A 19,885-nucleotide genomic window follows, 5' to 3' on the forward strand; every position below is an offset into this window, starting at 1 on the left:
ACATATAGTATTACCTAGGTATCCCTAGAAATTTTCATTGGCTGTCCAGAATATAGTGCTTTTTAATTTTAAGCATTATCCAAATAGGTTTTCATTTTATTTAATTTTTATCTATACATGTATTACAACTTATTATCATTTTATAGTTGGTATACCTTTCTGAAAAAATTTTATTTTTTAAAAAATCTTTCTAAATTTCATCAAATGTTTAAATATTCCTATTATTAATAATAATTATTATTTATATATAGGCATGCTATAATTTAAATGTGATGTTCACTTTTTACAGGATTTTACTTTATATTGTTTTTTTACTTTTGGGTTTTTGGTTCACACCTGGCTGTGCTCTGGAGTTACTACTAGCTCTTCTCTCAGAAATCTCTCCTAGCATGCTTGGAGGACCATATGGGATACCCAGATTCAAACCTAGGTTGGTCCGTGCTCAGCTGTATGCAAAGCAAACTGAGTTATCACTCCAGTCCTTTTACAGGATTTTTTTTTTAAACTACTATTGGTAGGCAAATTCTCTTGGTTAAGTCTTACGTTAAAGCTCATTTCCAATATATTCAGTTGCTTATTTAAATAGGAGAGAACTCAGAAATATTTTACTAAAAGAAATTCATTTTATTTGGACTTTGGTGATAGCTCAGGGTCAGAGGTGCTTCCTTGCATGAACAAAGACTAAAGTTTGATCCATCAAATTACATGAAACATTATTAGACGAACACAACTGGGATAAATTTAGACGAAAAAGTAGTATTGGGTCCTAATATTAAATACTTAGTTCAGTGAGTTAAGTGCTGCCAATAGTGGCTCCTGAGCTCCAAGAGCACTATTTGAGAGTTTTCCAAAATAAAGAACATTTAAAAAGCATTATTTTACAGAGCTCTTCCCAGTGTTAATGAGGCCATTAAGGACTTTTGAAGTCATGTGGCATCTAAGATCTAACCTGGGCACTCGCTATACCTGAAGACAGGCACTTTAGTATTTGAGTGATCTCCCTGGCACCTCAATTTTTAAAAAATATATTTGTATGGTAAATCATTTCTTTTTACAATTTCATGTAAAATCCCTCTTGATCCTTTGTGAAACTGATGTTAAGAAACAATGTAAAGATTTTTTTAAAAAAGATTAAACTACAGAATGATTACTAGACAAAGAAATAAGATTTTTTTTGCTAAAATAATTGATATTTCTTTAGAGTTCTGAACCTTATTTTGCCATTACATTGAGTCTTTAGTTCACAATACTCATGAACAAATTTTAGAAATTACTCACATTTTCAGATTCCAGAAAAACATTTTCTTTCAAAAAAGGTGATCAATTTGTAATTCACAAAAGTTCATTATTTGAATGTTATATTGCTTACTAAACTTGCTAAATAAGACATTACTGGGTCAACTTTAATTTCATGCCTTTATTATAAACAATTTAAAAGAATGTGTGTAATTTTAGTAATATATATTTTTCATATATATAATAATATTTTCATATAACAATGAAAAGAGTATTGTTATCAAGGAATACAAAAATAACAAACATTATCAGTATTTCTTTTTATTTTTTGAGGGACTACACCCAGAAATGCTCAGGGTTACTCCTAACTCTGTACTCAAGGATCACTCCTAGTGGGTTAAGGGACCATATATGATGCTGAAGATAAAAAATGGATTGCAAACATGTAAGGCAAGAATGACATGATGGACTTTCTCTGGCCCAGCATTTTATTTTGTAAGGATTCTATTCTCTCAGAATATATAATTATGCATAGGACATGCATGCAATTTAGAAACTATATTTCAGTACAGATTATTAATTCCAAGTGGCTAAAATATAAAGTAAATAAAGCAGAAAGATTACAGAAACATTAAAGTTTGTGCTTAGAGTTCCAAGAACACTAATTGGAAGAGGTAATATTTGAGATTTCCATGTGATGAGACTGCTATTTCTTTCAGAATATAATATTTTCAAAGCAGTGACTATACAGCAAATAGTGACAGCAGCAGGACTAGATGGAATTTAGAAAAAGTAGTGTTGAGGTAGGGCATGGAGTTGATTAACAGATATTGACTTTAATAGAATGGGGTTTTGAATAGAATTTATATACAAAAAAAAAGAAAAACAACACAAACAAAATTGCCCACCACTACCATTATTCTCAAATATGATGTAAAGATAGAGACTTGACATAGTATATTAGCATGTCAAGCTTCAATGAAGAGATGTAAAATAATTTACATAATATAGCTCTCTATAGCTGATAACTATTTTGTAGTTTATTCTTAGCATTTCAACTCTATAAACCCCACATATACATTTTTAATCTTATATATTCCATTTGGTTTGATGGAGGGGATTTGGTTGGCAATAAATAATGAAGACTGTTGAGTTAGTTGTTAAGGGAGCTTCATAGATTGGTATGGGGCTATCAAATTGAGTATTTCAAATTTCTATTTCTTGGTTCAACTATTATATGGCCAGTCTTATGTGAAACGTAATCCTGTTTTCCTTGATCAAAAAATAGGCTTTTTCTTAAAATCTACAAAATTGAATTGTACTCGGAACTGGAGTGATAGCATAGAGGTAGCGCGTTTGCCTTGCATGCAGAATGATGGTGGTTGGAATCTCTATATCACATATGGTCCACTGAGCCTGCCAGGAGCGATTTCTGAGCATAGAGCCAGGAGTAACCCCTGAGCGCTGCCAGGTGTGACCCAAAAACCAAAAAAAAAAAAAAAATTGAATTGTACTCATAAAAAGGTAATACTGATAAAATATTTATAAAATTTAAATTATGTGTTTCATATAATCTTTAATATATATTTGAATTTTTAAGTTTATAAACTATAATATAATATGTGACAATAAGGAAGCATGGGTAGTCTTATTTTCTACAAAGGATTTGTTTGCTTGTTTGTTTTTAGGTCACACCATGTGGTGCTCAGGAATTACTCCTGGCTCTGCACTCATAATCACTTCTGGCAGGCCAGGGGACCACTTGGTATGCCTGGGATCTAACATTAGTCAACCCTACCCACTGTGCTATTGCTCTGGCCTCTCTGTAAGTGTTATAGTGTTATGTTATATTTAATATCCATTTATATTTGAAAACTTTTTTGTTTGTCTTGGGTTCACAAGCATCACTTGCAAGTGAGGTTAGAGGTGAAAGTATTTGAGGCTGCATGCAAGGCCATTTCCCTATCCCCTATGTTATCCAGTTCCGATTATTTTTATCTTTAGCCCTCTTACTTCAATTTCTACAGTGGGATCAATTGAGCAGTGGTTTCCAGGAAGGGGGAAGAAAATAGGATCATTTAGCATATTTATTTCACATGATAGTGTAATTTGGATATATTTTATTTTATAGTAGTCAAAACCTACAGAGAATATAATACTAAAAATGACCCCAAATGAAAACAGTGATCTTCGTTGCAATGCCATGCCAATGGAGCTTCATAAATATAACAAATGTACTCTTGTAGATGTTGGTAATGGCAGCGATTCTTCATGAAAGTGTGAAGGATAAGAACTCCTGATTGATGAGAACTCATTACCATCCTATATGTAAATTTGAAAATTAACTAACTAGGCCTACCTCCCAGTTAGAGGGGGAAATTAGGGAGACACCTAGACCAATCAGATGCAAGACTACTATGTGGTAGGATAGGTACATAGGGGACCACATACTCTAGCAGCCCTGGGGGTGAGGGAAGTGGATCTGGGAGACAGGACAAAAACGGAGGTGAAGGGAAGACAATTTGGTGATGGTAATCCCCCCCTGATGTTATGTAAATATTTAACTAAAATATTATTGTCATCATGTAAACCACTATGATCAAAATAAAAATTATAAATTAAAAAAAAAGAATTGGAAATCGGAAATATTCAAAAAAAATTGAAACTGCTATTATGAAGCAAAAATGGATTGATTCTTCAATTGGAAAGGGAAGAAATGCAACGGCAATCTCTAAAATCTATATTGAAATGACTAACTTGATTTGAGCAACGAAGTGTCTATAAATGGTAAACTTGTAGTAGCTCAATCATTTTTAAAACCAAAAGGATCATAAAAAGAAACAAATACCACAAACACTAATATATGATGTTTTACCTTTACGTTTCCTAATTGTTTAATTCACGGATAAAATAGTTAACTCATGAATAAAAGTTCCTTCTGTAGAGATATATATTCTCTCTAGTCCTTTAAATGTCTCTATACTGAACCCATTGCTAAAAAGAGTCAGGATAGTGTATAAAAACCCTATATAAATTTTTGTATTCAATAAACAGGCACTAAAATTGAATATTTTCTGTAATTTTTCAAGAGCTTAATTTTTTTACTTTTAATTGTGATATGCATATATGGTTTATTCTTTGTGAAGTTATATATCAAGTTAGCAAGTTTAAGTTATTTTTACATGCTGATAGTAAATAAATACTTTTTTAGTAATAGAAGTATTAGTTTGAATAGATCTTATTTTTAATCACAATATTCTTGTTGGAAATAAAATAAGTAGAGATGCAAGTATGTAATATATGAGATCTGATATAGCATATAACTATGTAAATTATGATTTCGAGCTGCTTGATTTATTAAAATTAAAATGCTCATTTTTGGTATGAAAATATTTTTAGTTTTTTTTTGGGGGGGGGCACACCCGGTAACGCTCAGGGGTTACTCCTGGCTATGCACTCAGAGTTGCTCCTGGCTTGGGGGACCAAATGGGATGCCAGGGGATCAAACCGTGGTCTGTCCTAGGCTAGCACTGGCAAGGCAGACACCTTACCTCTAGTGCCACCGTGTCGGCCCCACATTTTTAGTTTTTATTAGTAATAAAACTATTTTTACAAATTAGAAAACAACTATCTAGTCTTTCTTACAAAATACAAAATATGTTATAGAGTGTTTTCAGGAAATGTCCAAACATAGGAATAAAATTAAAACCTATTTTATATTGTATTTAGACCATAATCTGTTTGTGTTTATAATATGAATTTTGGGAAGCAATTTTGTATATAAGGTGAAGTAAGAAAAATTATTCTGATAGAACTACATGATGCAGCGATTGTGGTTATAGATATTTTACTTTTTCTTTGTCATCAATTTTTCTATAGATCGTTCAAAAAGAAGTCAAAAACAGACAAAATAGAGTAGATGTTTTGGTATGACATCTTCAATTCATTAATTTTTAGAGAAACTTGTGAAAACTGTCAAGAGAACATGACTATTTTAATTATTACTTATTATCTTCTTTTACCTTGCTTGTTGATAAAAATAAAATGATGGTGTTTGGTTATTTTATCAATATAGAGTTCCCTAAAGTACTCTTTAAAACTCTTCAGTTTCTCAAGAGACCCCAAAGAATAGAGTAACATAAAGTTAATAAAATGATATAAAGTTATTGTGAGTCACTACAAAAATGTCCAGCAATTCACTGGTAATTCCAGTTTGATTGATCTATTGTCAAGAGATATCTAGGAATATAGAAAGAAAAATACAGAAATACAACATGTCCTCACAATGTACAAAAATTCTAAATTACATAATGTGAAAAAGTCATAATCTATAGCTAAGTAGAGATATTTCTTTAAAGATTTGATTTTAAAAGATATAAAACATGCAGTAGCAGGTAATATATTATATATTTTATATATTATATATAACAAGATACATTCTGAAAGTTTTATTTTGGAATAAGAAAGATCCTGTTCCTTAAAATAATTCAAATCTTTAAATACCAATTTTTTTCTTAATTTCCTATATTTGAAAATGGTAGATGGAAATATTCAACAGCATTACTTATAATAAGTATGTGATTATTTAAAATAGGTATGTACTCATGTCTATGTGAAGGTTTTGTAGTTTATAAAGATACTTTATAGTTGTAATAACAGCCCTGGACTTAGGTTATAATTACAACAATTTTCTTTTTTTTTTTTGGTTTTTGGGCCACACCCGGTGACGCTCAGGGGTTACTCCTGGCTATGCGCTCAGAAGTCGCTCCTGGCTTGGGGGACCATATGGGACGCCGGGGGATCGAACCGCGGTCCGTCTCCTAGGCTAGCGCAGGTAAGGCAGGCACCTTACCTCGAGCGCCACCGCCCGGCCCCAATTACAACAATTTTCTATGTAAATTATTCAATATCTTTAGGCCAGAATCTTTTCATATTAATTGATAAAAAGAAACTTAAGAGCAATTATAAACCTGTGAATGGTATAATCATTTAAGGTAGTCTCAATACATCAGATATTATGTATCAAGTTCTAAAATATTTTCTGTTAGTAACACTAGAACTTAAAATTATTTAAAGTCATTTTGTTTGAAAACTTGGATGTGGATTAACAGAGATCTCTGAATTTTTAGAATTTTATTCTTATGAAGAGATATTATAACAAAAGGAATTAAGAGTGGAATCATGCAAAATATTTCTGTTTCAGAGTTTGAATGAATGAATTAGTTTCGTGGGTAATGTATTTGTCTTGCAAAGTTTAACCCCTATTCAATCTCTGACACCTTTTATGTTCCCCCATCTTTCCTAAATACAGAGCTAGGATTAATCCCTGAAAAACAAGATGTGTCCATTCCACACACAGCAAATTAAAAAAAAATAAAACCTGCTTTCACAAACACTGCTAGAACAAACACCACTCACTCAAGACATGAATTGTCAACTGCTCAGGAGCAGAGAATAAAGTGCTTGCCTTGCATGTACCTGACCTGGATTCAATACCAGATACTACATATTGGTGGAGCAGAGAATAAAGCACTTAGCTTGCATATACCTGACCTAGATTCAATACCAGATACCACATATGGGTGTCTGAGACTGCTAGGAGTGATCCCTGAGCTCAGAGACAGGAATACTTCCAGGTGTGTCCCCAAAATAAAAACAATTTTTCAACTACATTTATGTATTTCGTTATATATTACTGCACTAAACTAAATGTTATCTCATTTTAAAATCCAATCCCTAATATCCTAGAACTAGTTTGGTGGAACATAATTGTCTTTCAGACTGTTTCTAAATTATTTTATATGTCTATGGATACTTTAACATTATTTTCAAAAAGTAGCAATTCATTGGTTATATGTATATTATACCAAAATATTGTATTGGATTAACTTAGAAATGAAAACACACAACAAAGACAAAAAAAGGCTTGCAATAGTAATAAAGAAAACACATATAACAACACTTTTCCTCAGTTTTCTTTATTACAACAATGGAGACACAAAGGTACAAAAAATAAAATGACATTTATTATACTATGAAACACATGCTAGGAATACACATAGTGCTGGATATTATGCTGAAGATTTTAAATAAGAGATGAATCTGACAATAATACACTTATAATGTATTTTTTGAGAAAATAAGCTATGGTGAAAATAAATGTTTTAAATGATCAGAAAAATCATTTTAACAGAAATATTATACATAGAATCTATGTAAGATGTGAGACAAAATATTTCACGAATTGTGAGCATTATTTAAAACAGCAACTTTTACTGTTAGATAAAAAAACACAATAAGTAATTTACTCCATATTGTCAATTTAGTTTGTATAAAAAAACTAGTACATTAAAAATAATACCACTTAATATTTTGTAGTAGGTAAATGTGAAAATTTTAAACTTCATTTTTAACATAGCATGATAAAGAAAAACTTGATTTCACATGAACATATACAAACTGAAAAATCACAGAAAAGGCAACCAGAATTAGACTAATATATACTTAAAAATAAAATTTAATTCTACTTGATTTAGTATTTAAAAAAATTTATAAAATACTAGTCTATCAGAAACATTATGAAGATACTCAATCAGATATATTAGAGCACAATAATTTGCATAGGTGTTTTCCTTGGCTATATTTTTTCAAATTTGTCATAATAATTAAAATACAAGTTATGAAATAATGTACTTTATTGGCAACATTTATAGACAGTTATTTCATACTTTAAGATTAGTTAGTGCTACAGAGCAAAGGAAGAAATATCATGTTTATCTAATTAATAACCTCAGATAAAAATTCAAAATGTTTGTGGTAAACACTCATGTCATTCTTGATTTAAACAATTAAAGTAACAAGTTCACTGAATATTTTGTCTTACATAAAGTTGAGATGTTACTTAAGTATTGTTTTTATCATCTTTATGTTGTTATAATTTAAGGTACAATAAAGTAAAGAGAAACAATAATCTTACAAATAAATATTTTAAATATACACTATAAAATATAGCCCTAATTTTGATATCAATTTGGAAGAGAGTATTATTAAGATATCCTTTTTTAATATACTTAATTCCTAAATTTTAGTATGATACCACATTCTGAATTCTGATATCTAACTACCAAATTTTAACAGAGAGAAAATAAACCAATTTTATGAGATAACCATCTGAGCTTAGAATATTTTACCAATACTGTTTAATTTGAACTAACTTTAATATTACTTTTAGATAATTGTATACTCAATCACTTGAATTATTAAAATTTGAGCTTATTATTCAATCAATGCTTTTGTGCATTACCCTTGGTGTAACCTTTATGGAATGTATCCCTGATACAGCTGCTAAAATGTCAAAAGTATAACAGAAAATATTTTAATACAAGACAGAAAATAATGCATCCTATTTATCTAGGGCTAGATTTGAGGAGGATAAAGTATAGTAGGTAGAGGAGAGGGGAGATTAGAGAAAGAATAAGAAATAAAAAAAATTTAGATATTGGGGAGGAAAAAATTAAATTGAGCATTATGTGCCTTCCTGTGGAGACTCCAATATGATTCCAAAAGCATCAGGAATCTAGCCCCATTCCCAAATGATGAGGTCCTGCTGTCATCTTTCAGCAATAATGGGTTAGCACAAACCTGATCTGCTGGAGCATTGAACCCTCCAGTTCACACAACCCAGTCATATTGTTGGAAAACATCTCTAATCCCTCAACTCCAGATGGGAAACAAACTACCAGCCAAATGAACAAAGATTTTGAGAATAGAAAGGAAGTAAATAAATGACATTATTGAAAGCATACACAGTTTGCACCTTTATAAGTTATGTGTATTTTGGCAAATTATGCAAACAATAATAAAATATATAAATGGACATATGTGTGATGTTTATGAACTTTCTCTTTTTATATACATTTTTATTTAAGCACCATGATTACAAGCATGTTTGTAGTTGGGTTTCAGTCATATACAGAACACCTCCAACTTTCTTAACATATTTATTCAATGACTCTATTTCATAAGAGTCCTTGAAAAATATAAGTGATGTTATTATAACAGATAATATATATTCAATTTTCAAATGATGCTAATATCATAACCAGAAAAAATGGCGAAAAAGTTGGAATATCTGAAAATACATATGTTTTGATGATTATAAATTGCAAATATGATTTATATTAGCTAGCTATTCTTAAAGCTAGAACCAAATATAATTAACAATTGATTGATTTCAATAACCAAATTTCTAAAATATTTTGTGTTTTATAAATCTGCCTTTCAATTTTATATAGACTTACTGCATTATTAATGAAAATTGCATTATGTATCTGAAATCATAATCTATACAAAAGTATGTCTTCTCACATGCTATATTTTGTTGAATTTAAATTAGTATTTTTGAAAATTAATAATCTTAACTCCAAATATTAAAAGTTTAAACTTATGAATTTTTAAAATTTAAATTTAATATGATATAATGGAATGTATTTGAAAATATTCAATTAAATATTAATGTTCTATATTGACACAGATATGTTGTGCACAGTTTTAATTTTAATTTTTATTGTATAAGGAATGTCCAAAGTTCAAAACACACATTGAGTAAAATCATTTGTGCATATGTTTTTAAGTGTTTGAGCTAATTTATGTAGACAAAGGAGCAGTTTTTAATGATGTCATTAATTATGCCAAAAATTTATATAAATCAGGGGACTGGAGCGATAACGCAGCTGTAGGGAGTTTGCCTTTCAAGCAGATGACCCAGGACAAACCTCAGTTCGATCCCTGGTGTCCCATATGGCCACCCAAGCCAGGAGCGATTATGAGCACATAACCAGGAGTAGTCCTGAGCATCATCAGGTGGTGGCCCCCCCCAAAACAAAACAAAACAAAAAATATATACATATACATATATATAATTCAATTTTTGATCAACTATATATGCATTTAAATAATACTACTTGGAATATAAGAATAGCATTTTTAAAATACACTAATTCTTATATCTGAAAAAATGATGTAAGTCAGAAAAAGAATAAAAAACTGAGAAAGTGAAAAATAACATTAAGATAAACATTTCAAAAACAAGAAAATTTAATTTCAGCACCTTGCTAAATTAATTTTAGACTTATAAGTCTAAAACATGGTCCAGGTGGTTTGTATAATAATATTATTCTTGTTAGATTGAGTGAATAAAAGAGAAAATAAGAGAAAATAGGTAAATATAGGAAAGAAAAAAAAACAGGAAAGATACAGTTTTTCTAATCTTTATATCCTATATCTGATAATGATGGTCATGCATAAGTAACTTCATCTAATTTTACTTAATATAATATGGTCAAGCAAACTTGTGAAATGATTTAACACATGGAGATATGTTCTACACAATAATATATATAGACATCTACTTTGAGTATATATAATCAATAACAGAACTCCTCTTAACACAAGTACACATATGTTTCAGATAGTTTTATTTAAAAACACATCAGATAAAACAAAAATAATTTATGAAATGAGGTGATATAGAATAAGTGAATTTTAATGTTTTGCTAAACAAATGATATTCATTTAAACTAATTAGAATAAAAACACATTTTTTTGTCTGCATTTAACAAAGGTGAAACTAAGGTTAAAAAATGTAGCTCAGTATTATCTTTACATATCATTAATTCTTAACTAAATATCCAAGGAGATAGCTTTAAAAATGTTGTCTATTGTATTGAAATTTAGTACTGTATTACTTATAGGTTGTGTTAATCTATTATGCCAGTAGTAAGACAAAACACAGAACATTATTTTAAAATATCTGAGAGTAATTTAGAAAGCTATATTTTACTAATATAACTGTTACCTTAGAATATATATTTAATAGTAGTTTTTTAATTTAAAAATTAAATTATTCTTTTGTACTAAGATGTTTAATAAATCTAACTGAATTTATTAACTGTAAATAATAATGATTCTTTGTCAGAAAATGATTTTAATTTTGAATTATTTTAAGCATTATGAATTTGTCATCTACGTGAAACTGACTGAGTGTTGTTCAGCTAACTGCGATTACCTAGAGTTACAAAAAACAAAATATAAAGAATCAAACTGTTTTCACTTATAACCCATATTGTACACATCTCCAGAGCATACTTTAATCATTTACCAAATTTAGGTGGTTATATTTTTGCTTTCTTATGTAAAAAATTTTGAAAGCTCCAGTCAACTTATAATGAACGGTGAAAATTGTTATTGAAAGTGTCATTGGAACACTTCTCCAGTTCTTACTACATACAAGTAATTAACACATTTGCATGTAACCTCTAAATTCAGATAATATGAATTATAAAATGTAATTAAAATCACTTTTTAATGGAGCATTGACTATCATTATTTAATACAAAATGTTTCTAATAATTGTACTTCTATATTGCATAGATTGGGAAATTCTTTTTTCTCAGCACAGGAGAATAGACAGATGCAGAAGAAAATTTAAACATGGGGGAGTCAACTTTATTTATTCTATAAATCCTGTTGCTTGGTATAAAAGTGAAAAAAATAGTAGATATTACGGACTTTGGAAATTCTTAAATTCAGAATTCTTAAATTATGACTACACTTAGATCTTAAATGATAGGATACTAAAATATATAATTGTAAACAATGCAACTAATATTTGAATACATCATACAAAAACTTACTCAGGGCGCTGATACATTTGACTACTATTGAGGGGCAAGGGCCATTTCAGATAGTTTTCAAGCCCTAATGGTTACTTCTAGCAAAGTCAAGCTGCAGGACACATATTGTTTGGAAGTTAACCCAGAACATGTGCATGTATTATAGCACCTGGGCTCCACCCTTGGTCAAAGATAAAATGTTTTAAATAAAAAAATATTTTTATTTATTTTAATATGGAATACTTCATGAATTTGTGTGTCATCCTTGCACAAAGGCTATTCCAATCTTCTCTGTATCGTTACAATTTTAGTATATGTGCCAAAGCGAGCACATAATGAAGAAATCTTAAAAACAAACTATAATAATTAGATTTCCATGGTGGTATGCAGCTGTTGCTTATACATATATACTTGGCTGCTTTATAACCTCCTAACTTAGTAGTAGATCCACTTAGTGAAGTGTGGATGTGAGTAAAATCATGGCATACTATTTCTTTATTATAATGATCAAAATGCAGAAAAGAAAAATAATCAAACATACATTCCCTTAAAAGCTGGGATATCTGCTTATCTTGAAAATCTCCTATATTCTTTAAATTAATAGCTAAATACAATATACATCTTTCTCTTTTCTTGAACAAAACAATGAGATTTGGTGTCCAGGCTAACCCAGCTCAAAACAACATCTACATCCAGTTCAATAGTGTATTTTATTAAGAATATCTATATTTAATTTTCTACGTACCCTAGAACTTAGACAGATAACGTATTGCATTAAATTATTAAATTAATAAGAAAACTTACTTTTAAAAAATAAAATATGTGTCCAAATTTAGTTTTATCTTAAATTTTTTTTTTTTGGTCACATTCGGCAGCGCTCAGGTTTTACTCCTGGCTCTGTGCTCAGAAATTGAACCTGACAAGCTGAGGAAATATGTAGAATGCTGAAGATCAAACCCAAGTTTGTCCAGGTCAGCCATTGCAAGGCAAATGCCCTATCATTTAAGCCCCGATGTTCAAATTTAAAATGACTTTCATTTTATTTCTTTATGGCTTTTTTAGATCACTAAAAGAAATATCGATAACACAATAGAAATTTACATCACATTATAGAAACACTGCATGTTTTGTTTAAACCATGGATCATTTTAAATAGCCATAAACCTTGATTGAAATTGTAAAGGAATATCCAAGAGCACCAATACAAAACACTCGTATTTCTACAAAATGACATGTCTGTAGTATATATCCATGGATATTTATTTGCATTTGAAAAATAATAAAGATTATCAGATAAAACAAATTATTAAGTTCTGAGTAAAATGAATTAATATTAAGAAAGGCCAACTTTACAAATTAAAAGAAATTTTAGAATGAAGCAATTTATGCAGTAAACTTAGAACTGGAAGAAATAATCCTGATTTAATTTCCTTCAGTGGCTTTTTGACAAATTATCTACTTTAAAGGTTGACAATTTTGGGACAGGAAAAAATGGCTAATTGTTCATGGGTGAAGTACATGCATAATTAGTTGGGCTTTAGAAAATATTTCATCATAAATTTGGAATATGCTTATAAATATGCGGACATAAAATGAAGTACACCGACATATTAACAACATTAAAACATGCAAGACAAAGTGATGGCAATAATGAAAGAAAACCCAGCAGCACTCAGCTGCCATGACCGGCTTCCATTTTCACTTTTATTCGCTTCACAGCATTTTTCTGCATGATGAAATTATTTGTGAAAAATAGAATAAGAATAAAGCAATTAGGGTAAAAAACAGTAGAGTTACAAACATGAAAATAAAAGAAAAGGAAACAGTGACAGTAGGAAAGAAAAAAAGAAAAAATAATTAATGCAACATTTACACAAAGCAAATATAATTACTATAAAATCTACTGTGATTTAATCAAATAATAGATAAAATTATTGGCTTTATAAATGTGAAGACATTAAATGTCTAAACAGTTATAACTATTTGTCATAGCTGAGATTCAATATTAATAACACTTATTTCACAAGATATGGACACTTGTTCTGTCACTAAATTTACACATATATATCACAATTACTTTGTAATGGAAATACATTTTTAAGATAAAAATCCCTGGTCTTCATTAATAAATTCACAACACAGTTTTAAACATGATTGCTTTACATTCAGAATGTCAAGTGGGCCATTATTAACACATTTTTCCTAACATAGTTTCTAAGAAGATGAAAACAAAATATAAATAAAAGAGACATATTCAAATATAAAACTTCTTTGATATGAATAGCGTGAATTAATTAGAATGGCCAAGGACAAACTCTAAATAAATGCTATTTGAGAACAAAAAATTTTAAAAAGATTTTAGAAACTTTACCATATTGTCTATTATGATATGCAAAAACAAACGCATTGTTTACTGCATAATATTAATATTATATTTTATATCTATGTAGTTAAATGTATATATAACTGATTTTATTTTTAAAATATTTAATACAGACAATTTTAATTCTAAAATGTTCAATAATCAAAAAATATACATGGGTTAAGATGCTTTCCTTGCATACACTATGAAGCTCTATTCCTGGAACCACTAATTTCTATAGTATTTCTGGGCTTCAAGATTTTGCTATTGTTGATATTGTTATTCAAAGATGAAAGCATATTGTTAGAAACTAGAGTGGTTTCAAATGCTTTCCAAAGAAAAAATAATTTATTACATATTGCACTAGAAGTATACTTAATATTTGTCAACAAAAAATGTTGAAACAATGATAATATTGGTCATGAATTATAATATTTTATTTTTATCACATTAAATTTAAATAATTAAATGGATGTTGTCACATGCTTGAACTTAGATGATTAAATTATTTTATTATCATCTAAAATGTATAAATGGAATCACTTGTGACAAAATTATAATAATGGTCAATGTAAAATTAAGAAGTTTTAATTCATAAAAACAAGTAAAAGTAATACTTTTACTTTTTTGCTAAAAAGGATGCTTACATCTTTGTTAGCTGAAATACATACATTATGCATTTGTAAGGCAAAATTCGGTGGGAGGTATTTTAATAAATATATTTATTTATCTTAAGGGAGTTTTAAACTAGCTAATTGTATTCATTCCATCAAGTTACAAATAATCTAGACATTTAAGTTACAATAATAAGTAAATGTCATTTTGTCAATCTCTAATTGTAGATATCATAAACTTGCAATAATATGTATATGGATTAATTTGTCATCCATGCCCAATATGCTGAACAATTTTCTTGGTACAATAAAATTATAGGGAATTATACCAGATCATTATTATATATGGTAACATTATTTCACACTATGTTCCTTTGTACTTAGGAAACAGAAAATACATTATTATTATTAATATTATTGTGTCACATTATAAAGTACTCAGGTCTTATTTATCTGAAAGATCATTCCTGATAGGGCTGAGATCACATAAGGTGCAATATTGAACACTGATTAGTCAGGTATAAGGCAATCACCCTGTTCACTGTTCTGTTAAACTGGGCCCAAAAATAGCACTAAAATAAAATCATACATGAGCCATATAGATATCCCAGTGTTTTGAGTTCCAATATATTTATTTATTTTGGTTTTTGGTCATACCCGGCAGTGCTCAGAGGTTACTCCTGGCTCTGCTCAGAAGCCTCTCCTGGCAGGCTCAGGAGACCATATGGGATACTGGGATTTGAACCACCATCCGTCCTGGATCAGCTGTGTGCAAGGCAAATTCCCTACCACTTTGCTTTCTCTCCGGCCCCTGAATATCTATTTATTAATTTACCTTCCAAATTTAATATTTTAAACCACTACTTTTTTTAATTGTACTACACTCAGGAAATACTATTTTAATTCAGTTAAAAACAATGGGGAATTTTATCAATTAAGATACCTATTAAGGAAAAAAATCAGAAGAATCTGCTATATAAAACAATTATGTATAAAATAATTTTTTAAAGTTTTTCCATACAAAATTTAAGTCTGTAGGATATAATGGGAAATGAAAAAAATCTCAAAATTATATTCATTCACTGCAGTCATTTAAAATATTAAAATTGTGGGACCTGAGTGATAGTACAGCAGTAGAACATTTGTCTTGCATTTGGCCTACCTGGGAGGGACCAGGTTCAATATCTGGCATCCCATATGGTCCCCTAGCCTGCCAGCAGCGATTTCTGCGCACAGAGACAGGATTAACCCTTGAGCACCGCCAGGTGTGGTCCCAAAAGCAATCAATCAATCAATCAATAAAGTTTAAAAAATTAAAATTGTTCTAGATATCTTAAATGGTTATAATGATTCATTTGAGAACTCCAAGTATTTTAGAATTTTTAGTGTGACTTTCCATAAAATCTTCACAGTTAATATATTCCATAAAATAGCAAATTTGATCTATTTTATGATATTTTTATAGGTAAAGCAATCCTTATATTTTTTCCTTTTCTGTGAAGTTGCTGTGACTCTATTCTAACTGTATGATTTGAATGGTTTGGATTCTACGTCTTCCCTTCTAAGATAGTTAAATTTGTCCCTCTGTATATTTTACTTTTCTGTTGACTTTCTTTCATCAGCTGGAAACAATATGCTACCATTTCATCATCCAAGTACTATTTTTACTCTGCTCACTTTATCCTATCATTTACTCAAAGCATTAAGTAAACATGGTGGCAATGCCACATAATCTCACACTCTTTAGCCCATTGCTACTGCTACCTAATTTTACACCGACCTATTTCAGTAAAATGACTTAATAAGGTTATTTTACAACACTCTGAATTGAGTGTTACTTATGATTTGTGGCAATAGAGCGCCACATAAAAACCTTTATTTTCTCAAATACATCTCTACTTCAACTTTCAATACAAAATATATTTTTTCTAGAATTCTGTCACATCTTATCCTTGTTGAAAGGTAGAATTAATGGTGTGATTTACCCTTCCTGTAGAGTACCATAGATAAATGGAGTTTTTTTTAACCCTCTAAGTTATAGTAAGTATGTTGAATATGTTTGGTGCTACAATTACTTTACTAAAGGCAAGAGAAAGATGTGAATACTGGAGATATCAAGTCCATTTTATAGAACTTAAGCATTGCCCTTTGATTTTATTATACTTACCCAGTATTCACATATCATATATGGGTATGCTGAGAACATGCAAACTAAGTACAATTACAATTCTGCTTATTTTTTCTTCATACACATTGATTTGACAAGCATATGACATTTTAAAATGGACATATGTTATATTAATGTTCCTTTATTTTTGGTTTCCTCCTCAGTGCCAGATTTTGGTTTTACCATTTTAGATTTTTAATTTTGAGAAATCGTACCTATTGGGTTCTAATCGTCTAAGCAAGCATCATAAAGTACATGGCTTAACTAATCTACCTTACTATCAAGGCAGGAATATTTTGCCATTTAATCTGGTATCTCTTCTAAAATTCACTTTATTCCTCTAAGCTATACCTTGTAAAACCCACTCATGGAAACAAGAGGTAGCAGCATATATCTCTGTTAAAATTAACTGGAGTATTTCATGTAAGTTGCCTAGTGTCTTTTTTTTCTTCTAGATTTAAGTGTTTGAGGAAAATATCACTTCTGTACTTTTAGCAGAAAATTCTTCTCTACTCATCTCGGTCCTTATATTAAAGTAATAACATTATGGAAAAATGGAATAAATGAATAAATGAACCTTCAGATTGTAGAAACAGAAGCAATAAACTTAAAGGTGGAATCATGGGTATCAAGAGAAGCTGATATGACAAGATATGATATGATATGATAAGAAAATAGTTAAGGATATGCATTATAATTATTTTCATTTTTCATCAAAATTGAAATAAAATTTTCTGGTTAAATAATCGTGACATATCTTCCCTATTGCTGTGAATTTTAATGTATTTTTCTATACTTGTTGCTGTTTAAATTAAGAAAAAATTCCTACAAAATTAGAAATAATTCTGAGTTTCTGGCATACCTTATGTCATTTTAAAAAATATATTTTAACAAACATGAATAAAATATTCACCTATTTCATAAAATACTAATTTTTACATTGAAAATGTAATTCTGATTATAGATACATGAATTAAAAGGTTAGAGCATGACATTCTTGCAATCTTTGAAAATATTGACTCAGAATGAGAATCATACTAATGCCTTATTCCTAATATGTCTGTTAAAATGATAATTATTACAAATAATTATAAAAACAATTCTGACCTATAAATACATGAATAAAATGGCTAAAGCATGACACTGAAAATATTGACTCAGAATGAGAATCAGACTTAAGCATTGTTCATGATATTTGTCTGTTTAAGATAATTATTATAAATATCACATGCCATAACTGTAGTGCACTTTATTTTATTATCTGTCCAAATCAGAGGGGTAATAACTTTAATAGTAGTTAATTTAAATAAATTAAAAATTAATTTAATAATAAAATGTTTTTATTTACTGCCTCATCTAAACATGTTTTGTATATTTTGAAAAGCTTCCACTGTGATTTGAGACTTGAGAACATATCCTTTCAACTCAACTTTTTTGTTTGTTTGTTTGTTTGTTTTGGGGGGCCACCCCTGGTGACACAAAGGGTTTTACTCCTGGTTATGCTCAGAAATCGCTCCTGGCTTGGGGGACCATATGGGACATTGGGGAACCGCAGTCTGTCCTAGATCAGCCCAGTGCAAGGCTGATCCTACAAGGCTGCCCTACACTATCACTCGGTCCCCTACTCTTTCTTTTTAATTTATTTATTGATTTATTTATTGATTGATTGATTGGTTTCTAGGCCACAGCCGGGGTCCTCAGGAACCACTCTTGGCTCTGCACTCAGATGTTGCCCCTGGCAGTCTGGGGAACCATATGGGATGCAGGGATGCTGGGAATAAAACCCAGGTCCCTCCTGAGTCAGCCACATGAAAAGCAAAAGCCCCACCACTGTGCTATCCCTTGGGCCCAGTAGTAATTATTTTGGATAGACTAGTTATTAAAACTGTTTCTAGTTATAAATATAATGTACAATATAAAAACTATATCATGATTTCATTTAAAATTATAGGAAGGGCAAAAGGAAATCAATGACACAAGAAATCTGATTTTTCTCCCATCTCAAAATATTATGTATCAACACTCACTTTCTATTATAATGAATTAAATAAGCCATGCTTATAAAATTCGTAATATTCTATTCTTTATAAATGTATTCATAAAAATATACATGTAATGCATGTATACTTACATGCATATGTATGTTTGCATAATATTAACAAATATGCAGTCAAGATTATATTTAAGGGTACAATAAATGCTATGATATAATCAAAGTTCTGACTCAGTAAGAATTAAATGTAGTTATGAATCAGGATAATTCTTTCATTTTATCTTTTAATATATATCAAAATATCGCATTCAACATCTATCCTATAAACTTGCTAATATTAATTATGTAGAAATATAAGCATTATATTTTAAATAAAGATTGAGTCCATATTTTTTTGGCCTTTCTTTTTTTTAATTTAATTTTTATTTTGATCATAGTGGCTTACATATTGTTGACAATATTATTTTAGGTACGTATCAACATAATATCAGGGGGGTTCCCATCACCGAATTATCCTCCCTACACTTCCGTTTCCATCCTCCCTCCCATATCTTCCTCCCGTCACCTCCGGGGCTGCTAGAATACGTGGTCCCCTCTGAGTCTAGTTTGTTATTTAGTGGTCTTACACCTGTTTTGGTCTTGGTACCTCCTTTGTTTCCTCCTCTAATTGGGAGGCGGGACTAAATAGTCCCAATTATGTGGTTTTGTTTGAAGAAGAGAAAAGTGATAAACTGGGGTAAAAATCAAATACGCCGAAAATGGACGGTGACTCTACATTTGTTTTAAAATGCTGACATGGACTTTTCTGAAAAACTGTGTGAGCTTCCTTGAAACTGTTTT

The 19,885-nt window shown here is 29.9% G+C and overlaps 1 protein-coding gene and 1 non-coding gene across 3 annotated transcripts in view; both read right to left on the reverse strand.

The window, feature by feature from the left end:
- NCAM2 (neural cell adhesion molecule 2) overlaps nt 1-19,885 on the reverse strand; it is a 424,349-nt gene that overhangs the window by 24,226 nt on the left and 380,238 nt on the right. Inside the window, exon 16 of one of the 2 annotated variants that reach the window (XM_049785727.1) lies at nt 13,163-13,635. The exons of the other annotated variant lie outside the window; for it this stretch is intronic. Within the exon in view, the coding sequence (XP_049641684.1) occupies nt 13,529-13,635 (107 nt within the window). The 3' untranslated portion in view covers nt 13,163-13,528. Of the gene's footprint in view, nt 1-13,162; nt 13,636-19,885 lie in introns of those variants that run through there. 2 annotated transcript variants of the gene reach the window in all.
- LOC126026834 (U6 spliceosomal RNA) lies at nt 12,138-12,241 on the reverse strand. Its single transcript, XR_007502046.1, has one exon. It is a non-coding gene; the product is annotated as a U6 spliceosomal RNA (small nuclear RNA).

Source organism: Suncus etruscus, chromosome 13 (genome assembly GCF_024139225.1).
Source record: "Suncus etruscus isolate mSunEtr1 chromosome 13, mSunEtr1.pri.cur, whole genome shotgun sequence".
Taxonomy (NCBI): domain Eukaryota; kingdom Metazoa; phylum Chordata; class Mammalia; order Eulipotyphla; family Soricidae; genus Suncus; species Suncus etruscus.